Source organism: Parasteatoda tepidariorum, chromosome 2 (genome assembly GCF_982258835.1).
Source record: "Parasteatoda tepidariorum strain Cologne lab strain chromosome 2, Ptep-v5.0, whole genome shotgun sequence".
Classification (NCBI taxonomy): domain Eukaryota; kingdom Metazoa; phylum Arthropoda; class Arachnida; order Araneae; family Theridiidae; genus Parasteatoda; species Parasteatoda tepidariorum.
In genome coordinates this window covers 107,678,630-107,691,025 of record NC_141756.1, presented here as the reverse complement: position 1 = coordinate 107,691,025, position 12,396 = coordinate 107,678,630, and the positions used below count along the sequence as shown (strand labels likewise).

The 12,396-nt window shown below is 27.2% G+C and overlaps 1 protein-coding gene across 15 annotated transcripts in view; it reads right to left on the bottom strand.

The window, feature by feature from the left end:
- The window catches only part of LOC147815993 (WD repeat-containing protein 81-like), a 48,712-nt gene that overhangs the window by 12,024 nt on the left and 24,292 nt on the right, over positions 1-12,396 (bottom strand). For 5 of the 15 annotated variants that reach the window (XM_087157974.1, XM_087157972.1, XM_087157969.1 and 2 more), the window contains 2 exons: positions 10,205-10,268; positions 8,733-8,879 (listed from right to left, as the gene is read on the bottom strand). In XM_087157974.1, the coding sequence (XP_087014100.1) occupies positions 8,733-8,879; positions 10,205-10,243 (186 nt within the window). In that variant the 5' untranslated portion in view covers positions 10,244-10,268. Of the gene's footprint in view, positions 1-4,201; positions 6,295-8,732; positions 8,880-8,966; positions 9,130-10,204; positions 10,269-12,396 lie in introns of those variants that run through there. The other 10 variants (XR_015431499.1, XR_015431497.1, XR_015431498.1 and 7 more) reach the window with 6 other exon arrangements.

Sequence of the window (12,396 nt, the reverse complement as noted above, 5' to 3'; positions counted from 1 at the left end):
TCTCTTTTCTGCTACAATCAAGAAAATTTCCTGTTGAATACTTTTTTTTATAAAAAAATTATACTTTTTAAATAGAGTCACAGCAATTTCAGCCTTTGGCAGTTCTATAATTTAAATGAATTTTAAAATCTCATCCCAAAATTCCACATAGACTTTAAATGTTTTTCTATAACTCAAAATCTTTAAATATATCTATTAAATAATGTGAACCAACTTTCGCATTCTGAACATAAAATTTCATCTTAAGTCTTTTTTCTTTGCCTAGCTACAATTTTTTAGTATTACAACTAGGACTGGGCTATAAATCGATATATCGCGACATATCGATTTAACGCCTATATCGGCAAACCGATACAGCAACTTTCATTCCAAGCGATGCATCAGAAATCTGATTTAAGCCGTCGAGTGAAGAAGACGATATAACGATATAGCGATACACGCAAGGACTTTCTCTTACGTTCCGATGCCAACTCGCGCTGTGGAAGACGATATTGTTTCGTTATGTTGAGACGGCCTTGACTGATGGTAGAATCAGAATCACTTTTGAGACCTTATATCGTTATATCACATGTTCGTTTTCGCACCTTCGCGATTTGAAATCGTTTCTTGTAGATTATTTTCAATGGGATTAACTGCGTGATCGCCGTCGTAACCTTGTTCTGAACGCAATCTATTATTGAAAAGAATTTATAAAGAAAAGTTTCTTCATTAATTAGGTAAGTTTTTTATTTATTTTCTGACAAAACTTTTTTTATATTTTTAAATGTGAAAATTATCGGAAATCTAATTTAAGGCATCCATAAGGAATTAAATTACAAAGTAAATAAATTTGTTAGGTTATTTTTTTACTTTCTTTTAATTTATTAAAAACCTTTCGGATAAAACTTCTAATAATTTAATGGGCTTCTATTACTGATTTTAAATTTATAAATCTTGAGTTGTTTTTATTTTTAGAAATAAAGTTAAAACAAAACTTATTTTTTGGACATAAGTCAATAAACTTTATTTGTTCAAAAGAATTTGAAAAGTTTGCGAATTTTATTCATTTTTTTTTATCAATTACTACTTCGTTTTATTAGAGAGTAAAATCATTATTTTTTTTTAATTTTCGTTTTATATTATTAGTTAATTAGCTAAATATATTACCGAATATCACAATTCTTTTGTTTTTATTTTTAAGAATTTAATTAAGAAACTTTGCCTTACTTTGTTTTTTGTTCATAATTCGGTCATTATTTAATTTAATTTAATTATTTATATGAAATAATAATAAAAATAGTGTTTAAGAAGCATTTTTTTCCTAAAATTTATTTAGCTCTTTGTTTTAAGCATACAAATAATTTTTTAACGAACTTATTTTTTAAATTTTGTTCCTATGCTGTTAGGTAAATATATTGATAAATTTCACTTTTATTTATTTTTTTATTTTTAAACTAAGAAATCTTTTGTTATTTGCGTGATCATTTTTAGAAAATATAACAAAACTTGTGTTTAATTCTTCATTAAGAATTTGAACATTACGATCGAACTTAATAATTCTGTAATTATTTACGCATAATAGTACAAGCAAATATTAATTTGTTAAAAAAATTTCTTTTTTTTAAAAAAAAAAAACTATTTTTAACACTTTGTTTTAAATGTATAATGAATTTCTTAACAAACTTTTTTTTTAATTTTTTAAATTTTCTTTCAATAATTTCAGCTAGATATCTTTATAAAATTCCCTTTTTATTTTTAAACTGAGAAATCTTTCAGAGAACGAAAATTTTAAGAAATTATTACAAATCTTATGTTTACTTTTTAGTTTAAAATTCGAACATTTTTAATTTTAAACTTCGGCTTTTAGTCAATCTAACTTTTATTTTAATTAAAATATATTTTGAAATTTTAAAATCAGCTTTTGTTTAATAACAATATTTTTTTTCATTAAGGGTGTTTTAGGGATTAACTTAAATTAAGACTGCTTATACCTTATAAACGATAAAGAAGTGCAAATATTTCATTCTGTATCTACACACATTTTTTCAATAAATATTTTAAGTAAGATTTGTACATCTTAGTCAATTTATTTAATATCTTTCTTATTTTCAAATTTATAAATTGATTTAAATCAATATGCGTATGAAGTCTTGATAGAAATCTGACTTTCTGTGCCTTAAAGTAAATGAAATTCAAAAATACTATATCGCGATACATCGCTATATCGCGATGCAAAACTGACGATATATCACGATATATAATTTCTAATATCGCCCAGTCCTAATTACAACATTACTAAAACAATGTCAGTTTGAAACTTTAAGAACAGAAAAATAACAATATTTGTAAGGAAAATTATCTGATTATTTCTATTTTGAATTGCAAATTTATTATTTATTTTTAACACCAAAAAAAGATTATTTTTCATTGAAGTGTTTGATATTATTCGGGAGAGTGTTTGATATTATTTTATATTGTCATATTTTCAAGACAACTTGTTATGAGGTCTGAAAAATCGCATGAAGAAAATAAATTTGATTACCTATGGAACAAATATTTTTAAAGCATATTTGATTTTTTTAACTGTATTAAGTTCATTGCTCCTAACAAAAAAATTACCTATTTTAAAACGTTAATAAAACCAAAATAAGAATACTTTGTTTTTAATATTTACTGCTATAGTTAAAAACTAATTATCTGGAAATTCCAAGATTGTGTCTATGCTGGACTTCTGAATATGTATAAAGCAGTGCTCATTGATTGTTCATAAAACCAAGAATTCAAGGCAGTCAGGTTGAGTGACGAATTAATACATCCATTTAAAGCTCACTATCAGATTTGAAGATAACTTTAAAACTATATAGACCTAAATTTAAATGAAAATTAGCTCAATCCATATTTTGCTTTTACCAAAAATTATTTTAATTTTTTTTCTCTCAAAGATTTGTTTTGAATGCTTTAGCACAACTAATAAAAGCAAACTAACTTATTTTTCTGCAAGTGGGTTTGCACTGTCATTGGAATGGAAAAAATTATTTAAATGATACGAAAAATATATTTTATTATTTTATAATTAAAAAAATAAAGATAGGTTCCAAATAAAAAAAATACATGCAATTCTCAAGAATGAGGTTATACATGTTGATTACTTTCCAGCTTACTACACTCCCCCCTCGTATTTTTACGATTTCTGCATATTAAAAATAACAGCAGCTTGGAAATTTTTATAATATTACTATATTAGGTACTATATTATTTTACAATATTACTGCACTAAGTCATAATCTATTTTCAAGAATTTAGTTCTTCCTTTCTATGTTTTCTATACTAATATCATCTTGAAATACTTAGTAAATGTATACATTATTTCCCTTAATTTCTATTTTTTTTTTTTTTAATCTTAAAAGGATTTATTTGTCCCCTTCCTTCGTTTCCTTACAAACATACAACTTTTAGGAATTAAAGTTTCAATACTTTTATTTTAAAGAGCAACTTCTTTCATTATTTGCCTCATAGAGCAAATTAATAAGAAATAACCATTATGATACATCTAAGCAATATTATGTAAAACTTTTTTTTGACCCCACCAATGAGAAATGAGATTAAAAAATAAACATTTTCAAAAAAGCTTGTCTCATCTGTCTCATAGGATTACGATGTATGCAGTTTAAAGTAAAAGGTCAAAATTCATACGAAAAATAAATTTAAAAATGATATTTAAATATTAAAAAAATGGGATTTTTTTCAAAAAAGTAACTTAATATGTTTATAAAACGTAAAAAGTAATGTAATAAGTAACATAATATGTTAAGCAAATGTTGATCACATGAAAAATTTAGACAATTCAAAGTCTCTAAGTCTTAATTAAGATTGTATAATTTTCACTGTTTGAGTTGTTAGTGCTTACAAACCCAGATTTCTTGCAACAGTATGTAAGGATATTTAAGTTACCCTTTTAAAATTAATAACCCAACAATAGAAATTTTTTTTTTTAAATCATGGTTGAAAAATTTTCTAGAATGCTTTTAAAAAAATTTTTTTTATTGGTTACAAAAAGTTTATAATATCAGTAAAAATTTTACCTCTGCTTTTATAAAGTTAAATCTTTTTTCCGATTTCATTTATTTATTTTTTTTTTTGAGAAAAAGAGCAGCAAACAATTTTTAAAAAAATTATTTGTGGTTAAAATTAGTACTCTCACATTATTTATTTTAATTTTTACCTGAAAAACCTATATATATGGATAATGACTAGTCTAGAAGCTACTTGAAAATCAGAGTATAGAAAATGAATACGATTTTCAACACACCAAAAACATAAATCCATTTGTTTAAAAGAGAAATGTTAAGAATATAACCAAAAGTTAAATCAATCCAGTGTATAGTCGATCAGATACACGAGAACTTTTAAAGCATTTCTATACTTTGCCACAAAATCATCTGGACTATCACACCACCATGGAATACCAAGGCCATTTAAGTCTGAATGAATAGAATTAAAAAAAAATCAAAGGATCGGAAAAAAAATTCTGGTATACATTCATCTGGTGTCCATTCCTGTGAAAGAATAAAAAGTTTGAATAAGAAACATTATTGCACTGGAAACTTAGCAGCGAAAAATGTAATGACTATAATCATATAATTTTTCTTTAATCCCACAACAGAGAAGATTAATTCTTAATGATACATTTAGTTAGAGTGTCTACCAAGAGGTCAGTAAGTCAACATTTAAAACTTCCTCAACTCTAATATGCACATACACCAAGGGTTTATTTACTCATAAAATAATCTAAGTATATAACTGAACACACATTTATTACATCAAAACTAGCAATATATGTGTTTTTATCTCAGTTTTCTGGCATAATCTTTTTTCTTCAAATTTTTGTATCTTTTATCTTAATCTAAAGTTTAAAAGGTTATTTTTAGACAGAAATAAAAATTCACTTCTTCCTACTGTCTTTTCTTTATCAATGATTACTACATTCAAAGGGTTTTTGACTATCCACCTATCATTATTTTGTCTAATCTTCCAACCTGATTTAAGTAATTAAATAAAAAACAGAATTCACAGTATTGTTGCTTCATAATTATTACAAAATGAGAAAACCACAGGAGGGTCCTATTTTATAAATTACTAAAAAAAGAGAGGTTGATTCTATGAAAAACAGTAATTCGATGTTGTAAATCTGTTTATCAAAAAATTATTTTATGAGACACATTTGAAAGTAAAAAAAATCTTTGAAAAAAGTGGATAATTTATTTGTTTTTAGAATTATACATTTTCTTTGCAAAATTTATGTAACCTCAAAATTTTCATTTCGTTAAAAATGTTATACTTCTTTTCAAAATTTAGTCTCTGAAACAGATAGTTTTTTAATAAAATTCTATGACCTATAAACAACATCCCCTCTCATTTTCATCGAGCAACACGGATAATATTTCATTGGGAGAGGGCAGATAAAAATAAGATAGCTTTTTAAAAATAAATGACAAAAGTTCTTTAAATTATAATTTAAAATATGTAACTTAAATTATGGTTACACATAAATAAAATTTGTCACACAGTTCCATTCGTTTATTTTCTTTATTTATTTACTAAAATTGAGGTATCAAACAAAATCTCATAGTTTGATGCACCATTGTTTAAATTTTTAAAATAACAGCTACAAGAAAAGTAGTTTACATTTTACGTTTACTTTCAATAAAGGAAATCATTGGAATAACTTTTGTGTGATAAATGATTTGTAACTGAAAATCTGAAAACGTGTATGTTAAAGAAATGTCCATGCTATGAAGCAAAAATAGATTAATTGTCCACCAATTAATTAATAGTGAATAAATATTTTTGAAAATCATTTATAAATTTTTTTTTAAATCATTTTAGTTCAATACCTTTTGCCAACAATAGCATGATTCTATGCACACATAATATTTATTTTTTACTGGTAAAAAACTGATCCAAGTGATACTTAATTTTCTTATTTGAAGTAAAGGTTTAATCATCTAAAACATTTTGTAGAGACTGGAACATTATTGTACACAATCCATTTCATGTTCCTAGTGATGCACTTAAAAATGGATGATTTTCTTCATGTTTGCGAAACAAATTTCAGGTGTCAAAGCGATGGCAAAAACTACTTTCCAAGAAAACATGAAAAACCCGTATGTCAAGCTTTAAGATAAATCTTTAGGCTTTTCAAATCATCATAAACACTCAATTTCAAAAAATGTAATCTTTCAGCAATCTCACAAGTTGTTATTCAGTGGTTTGCATCAATTAATGTCTTTTATTGTGCCTTCATCAGCTTAAACTGGCAAAACTCTTCCTGCATCTTACTTGAAATTTTGCCGAATAAAAATATTGCAAACTAGCCTTGGCACTGGTGTAATGCCAAAAAATCTTCTCCATACACATTGGATAAATTTTTTCATACTCAAACAGTATTTTTTTTTCCATAATAAAAAATTAAAATATACAGACAATTTTGCTTTTCACTTCCCGCACTTGTAAGGGCACCAACCAAAAACTACTGAGTCAAATTAATCGAACTTTCTCACAAGGAAGAGTTACTATCTCCGGCTGTTAAAATATATAATGATTATGGGGTTTAGGTGTAAAGTTGGTGTGAAAAAACATAATTAAAATTAAGTACCCTGTTCGGTGTCTGACTTATCAGAAGGCCTGAGCGGCCCAAGCCTATAGCCCTCCTATTTCTAGGCCCACCCTAAATGATACAAGTAATTCCTTTCTGTGTTTTTTTTGTAAGAATTGTCCATTAAAGTTATGAGTTAACACAAAATTGAAATATATATAATCTCAAATTTATTAACATATTGTAATAACATAATAACAACCAGGATGTCATTGACAGGGCCAAAACATTAATAGATCAGGCCTGCTCGGGTTAGGAGAAAACAAAATTAATTTAGAAGCAACCCAATAAAATCTGTTTTGATATTCCTATTGTTTCAATACTTTATATTAACTGATTATAGACAGTCTTTAATTTTTTGACACCTCAAAAATTAATACAAAGTAGACACTTTAAAATATTGACGAACATTTCATTAAATAAATTTTTGACAGCCAGTCTTGATCTTTCATGAGGATCACATAGAGTCTTCCCGTTAAGTCTAAAGGATCAAAACTTAGAAATGGAAGGTATAGTTTTGGGAGGACAATAGTTATTTACTGTCAGGGGTGACCATACACCATACTAGAGGCAACACACACTGTACAAGCCTCACTTTTATTGTCATCTTTTATCCTTAAGTTCAGATTACATTGGATTTATTGGAAAGAGGTCTTGCCAGTGAATGGCACTTTCATTTTTGTTTTGCATATTATCATGGAATAAGCTATATCCATACCAAATTTCATTTATTTATATTCAGTATTTTTTGAGATATTTGGGAAAATGTCCTCCATCTCTTAATTTTGTCCACCAGTGTAAACTAAACTCAGCAGCGCGACAGCCCATAGAGGGCCAAGGCCTACTGTGCCCATCTCAGTTTTCTTGAGCATTGGGCTCTGGGGTGCAGGAGCAGATGTTCCGGGTAGGTGGTCAGCCGAACGCGAAACTCCCAGTGTTTAGTTCCCAAGCATGCTTGGTACTCATTTATCGACCCAGTGAAGGGATGAAAGGCTGAGTCGACCTTGCCCTTCCCGAGGATCGAACCAGGGACCTGTGGCACAACAACGCGAAGCGCTACTGCTCAGCCACCAGGCGTCAGTGTATATAGATATATAATACAAAAATTATAAATACTTCTGTATTAATAAAAGCATTAAAACTCTTTTCATAAAATGTCTTTGGTAAAGAATGGGTGTGGAGATATTCTATTTCTACATACCATTGAATAATAATTAGATTTATATTTCAAAGGAGTTATTTTTAGAATCTTTCCCTCTTTCACTTCCATATTAGGAAGCAATTAAATGATTTTCCTTAATGCAGAGGGTTACAAGGTAAACAAAGACTGAGGCTTTTTACCTTATTTTTTGTAAGCATATAATGCAAGAGCAATGGTTTTTGCATAACCCTTACTGTATTATGTGTTCCATGTAAGATCTGCCGAAACTATCCGGAGTTTTGTCTACCCCCTCCCTTGTGGAGAGTGGATGTGAAATGTTACAGCCACCAGCCTACCTGTAAATAAAACTAATGAAGGAATAATTGGTTCACGACTGAATTATTTGAGCTAAACATAACCTATGATAACAGGGATGTAGCCCTGTTATTATATATATATATATTGATTGCCAGCTTAGTGAAAAGTATTGCAGAGTAACAATTAAATCTAGCAAGGAATTTGAATAAGTTGCAAAAAAAAATATTTGCACAAACCTATAATCTAATTTGATTGAATTTAAAAAAATAAAACAACCATTTTGCAAAGGAATGTTTGACTAGAAAAATTATTACAATGGTTGCTGTTAGATTTATTACAATGATAATACATGTATATTTATTTCAAACCTCATTAGCTACTTATGACAACAGTGAATTCTAAGAATGTTTATTTTCCAGATTGGTTGTAAGATCTTTCGATGTTTTGAAAAAGAAGCAATTTTTCATGACTTTATCAAAAATAAATATTTCTGGCAATTCTAGATCTTTCTTGACCAGTGAGAATTTTGTTTCAGTAATAAGTAAGATATAATAAGGCATACTACTAGTGAAATAAAGTGAGCCACATATAAAAAACTTATAGTTTATAAAATACAAATATTAATGAAAACTACTATACTTGAAGACGTTCAATTGAAATTGGGTATTCAGCTTCTACCCATTTGTGGACACACATGTTGACACAAAAAAGATTTTGGCATCCTTCTTGCTTCATACATATACTAAGAAATATCAGCGAAAAGCATCCTGAAGTGTGATGTGGAACCTAAAAATATTTTGAAGCAATATTTTAATAAAAATAAACATGCAATTAATTTTAACAAACAGCAAAAATCTTGTAGAGCATTGTTACTTGATAATGTTGAACGACTAGCTTCAATAGCAGATTCACAGATCAAATCTATCCGCCTGTCTTTTTTTAATCTAAACTTTGATTTTGCAAGATCTCTCCAGCCTCCATCAAGAACAGAAAAATCCATAATCCATGGTATGACATTCATCTGTCTTACAACAAGCTGCAAAGATTTAAAAATCACATAAAAGTCATAGAGTTGTATATAGATTATCTGAACCACTTTCAGCTGTATACTTCAACTTCAACGAACCGGCACATAATTTTTTTTATTTTTTATTTATGGAAGCACTTCACCTTTTAGAATAACAAGATTTAATATTGAATCATGCACCAGACTTTTACCCCATTTTTTTTTCTTTTCACAAATCCAGTAGTATTCTAACCGAGTATGTAATGAAAGTAATTAGCAAAGCACTACATTCCATATAGAATGTAGCAGTAAAACCCCTTTTTCTTCACCTAAAATTCTATTTCGTTCATTTATTAGTATAAACCCCTACACTTTAACATAGATATCAAACTCCCTTAGTCACATTAAGAAATTTTACAGCTGAATCATTGGTTAATGAATGAAGGGGTTACAAATTAATATTTTACTATTAAAGTAGGCTGCTTTGATTTTGCATATAAAAATCATTACAGTTAAAAAATTCTTGATTTTCAGAATTTTTTAATATATATAGATTATTAAAATGATGTACCCATATAATATGAACGTTTCAACTATCTGACAGATTACTGTACAGCTATCTGCAATAAAGAAATATATATATATCAAACATTTGCTAAAGGGTTCTTTTGAACCAATAATTTTGTAATTGTAACCGCTATCTATCAGGTTTTTTTTCAATGAAACAAAGTGATTTTTTCATCATTACTGTCAGCAAGTTTGGGTTTTTTTTAAAAATTATAACTTATTGTTTATGATTTATGACACTTAGTGTAAACTTCCAACAAAACAATTCATTTTTAAACACTACTCCAGGTTCTAAAAAGTCTCGAAATACTTTTTTAATTAAATATTTCAAAGTTACATTGACTGAGCTAGGTAAAAATAAATAAATACAAAAAATTTTTGGTATAAATTGAAACAACAAAACTTTCAGATTTTTCAGCATATCCAATTAATAAGTGCATGCTTCATCATTTTCGAAAATGAAAATGAGTAAAATATTTTTTGAGGGAAAAAGGCTAATGTGATAAAATCACAAAAGATAGAGGAAAAAAAACCACACCTTCAGCAAGGATCTTCTAAACTGTCTAAAACTCTTCATAGACTCAAGTCAGAAAATAAATAACCTGCCAAAATATAACATAACCAGATTAAAATTGTGAATGTTGACTACAGATAACTTAATTTTATAACAGTTTTAATTTGTTAAAAGGGAACGTTGAAGTAAAGATAAAAGAAAAGCATTTTTTAAACTACAGAAAATGCTAAATAATTTATTTTTACACTGTTTTTTATGCCTTATATTTTATTTTATTCAGTTCTCACATCTAGCATGATTATAGAATGAAATGTAACTGCAATTAATTGTGCTCTTTAAAGCTACAACTTTAATTATCAGTGACTCAAACCAATTGTCAACGTTTTTCAATAATAATCATGAATATTTTTAGCAATTATATAATAAATATACATTTTGACAAATCTAATATTTTTTTAAAATATTGCTCAATGATACAATGATACACTACAAAAAAGACATAAAAATAGGAGTCTTAAATTTTCATTTTGTATTTAAAATAATTTAAAAAAAAGAAGATTCAGTTACCAGAACAATCATTCAACTACTCAAATCACAAAGTTAGGAAAAAGTACAAATAAGCAATATTTTCTCATTTCTTTGAATTGACAAGGCATAGATATTCTTCATGATATGAGTCTAAGTTTTTGAAAGCACTGTCATTTGTTACATAATGAATGGTTATTTTTACATATTTTTAGAAATCAATAATATATAACCTCGATTCAATAATATACAATAACTAATAAATACACCATCTCAATAATGTGAAATGTTATTTTCTAAAACCAGCACAAACAAATTTTAAAAAATTACAAATTCACAAAATAAAAATAATCGCAACTCAAAATCCGCAAAATAAAACACTTAAAATATACTTTTGAGTTTTCTCTTCTGTAGATAAAAGAATCTATTCGCGTGTTTGCCACTTAGCAAAAAGATAGAATGCACAGAGTGCATTTGAATAAATAGTTTGAGGTAACCTGTGAATTCTTTCAGTCATAGGAAAGAATCGCAATAAGAATAAATGTGCATGCCTGGCTCAATAATATTTTTTATTGTGATCTTTCAAAAGTGGATTAAAAGTGTTTCACATATTTTTTTTAAAATTAAGATTTTTTAAATTAGAAGGAATAAAAAAACCTTATTATTTTTTTTTTCATTTTAAAATCGTACCGTATCAGTAAAAAAATTGCTGGAGAGATAAAAATTAGTTCATAGTAAGAGGTAAAATTATGTTATGGAAAATCCATGGTAATTGGTCTAACAGTTCTTCTTGTCAAAGTGAATCAATCCCTTCAACATTTGCGATGGAAGGATTTTTTCATCAAACCTACAATTTACAAAATATCTACAAATAATTTTTTCATGTCTAATTAATTGAAGAATGTTGGAATGTTGAAGTGGCTACTGAGTCTGACCCTCTAGATTTACATTACTTTTATCAATGATAATTCAAGAACTTTAAGAAATTCTACTTTCAATAGAATAGAAGGAAGTAGTTTAAGATCTTGACTAATCAACAGTTAATTAACAATAAATTGCAGCCTCTTTGATGTAAGATAAAATAAAAAGTTGTCCCTATCAGTAGACACTTGACTTCTTATCTATTAGTTATAAAGCAATTACATCCTACCACAACTTATTTTAATTATATTTTAAAGCATTTTAACCCATCATTTTATGTAAATTTATAACACTGATTTCAATACCTATGAATATAAATGAAACAATTATTTTGTTCATTGTGTATCATATTTGAATCAATTCTCTTGAATTTGAAAATGTTCATCTAATGTCCAACAGATGGCCTTCGGGTCTCAATAAGGAATTACAGAGAGTGTGTAAAATCCGTTTCCATAACCTGAAAGACAGACTGACTGTTTCTGCTATTTAGAAATTGTGTTCAAATGTCCAGCCATTTAGCTGTAAAGGCAGCATGCATTTTAAATGTGATAAATGTGGGTTGCACAAAGAATAAGAACTAAATTGAATTCAACAGAACATGCTTAGCATACTCATGATGTTGTAAATGTGCAATATACCATACATTTGTTATTAAATAATAATAAAGATTTTCTGCAAATATTCTTTATTTTAAAGCCTTTAATCAAAATTTCAAATAAGAAATTTTCATGACAAAATTCATAAAATGAATGGTTAAGGAGTTTTTTCTA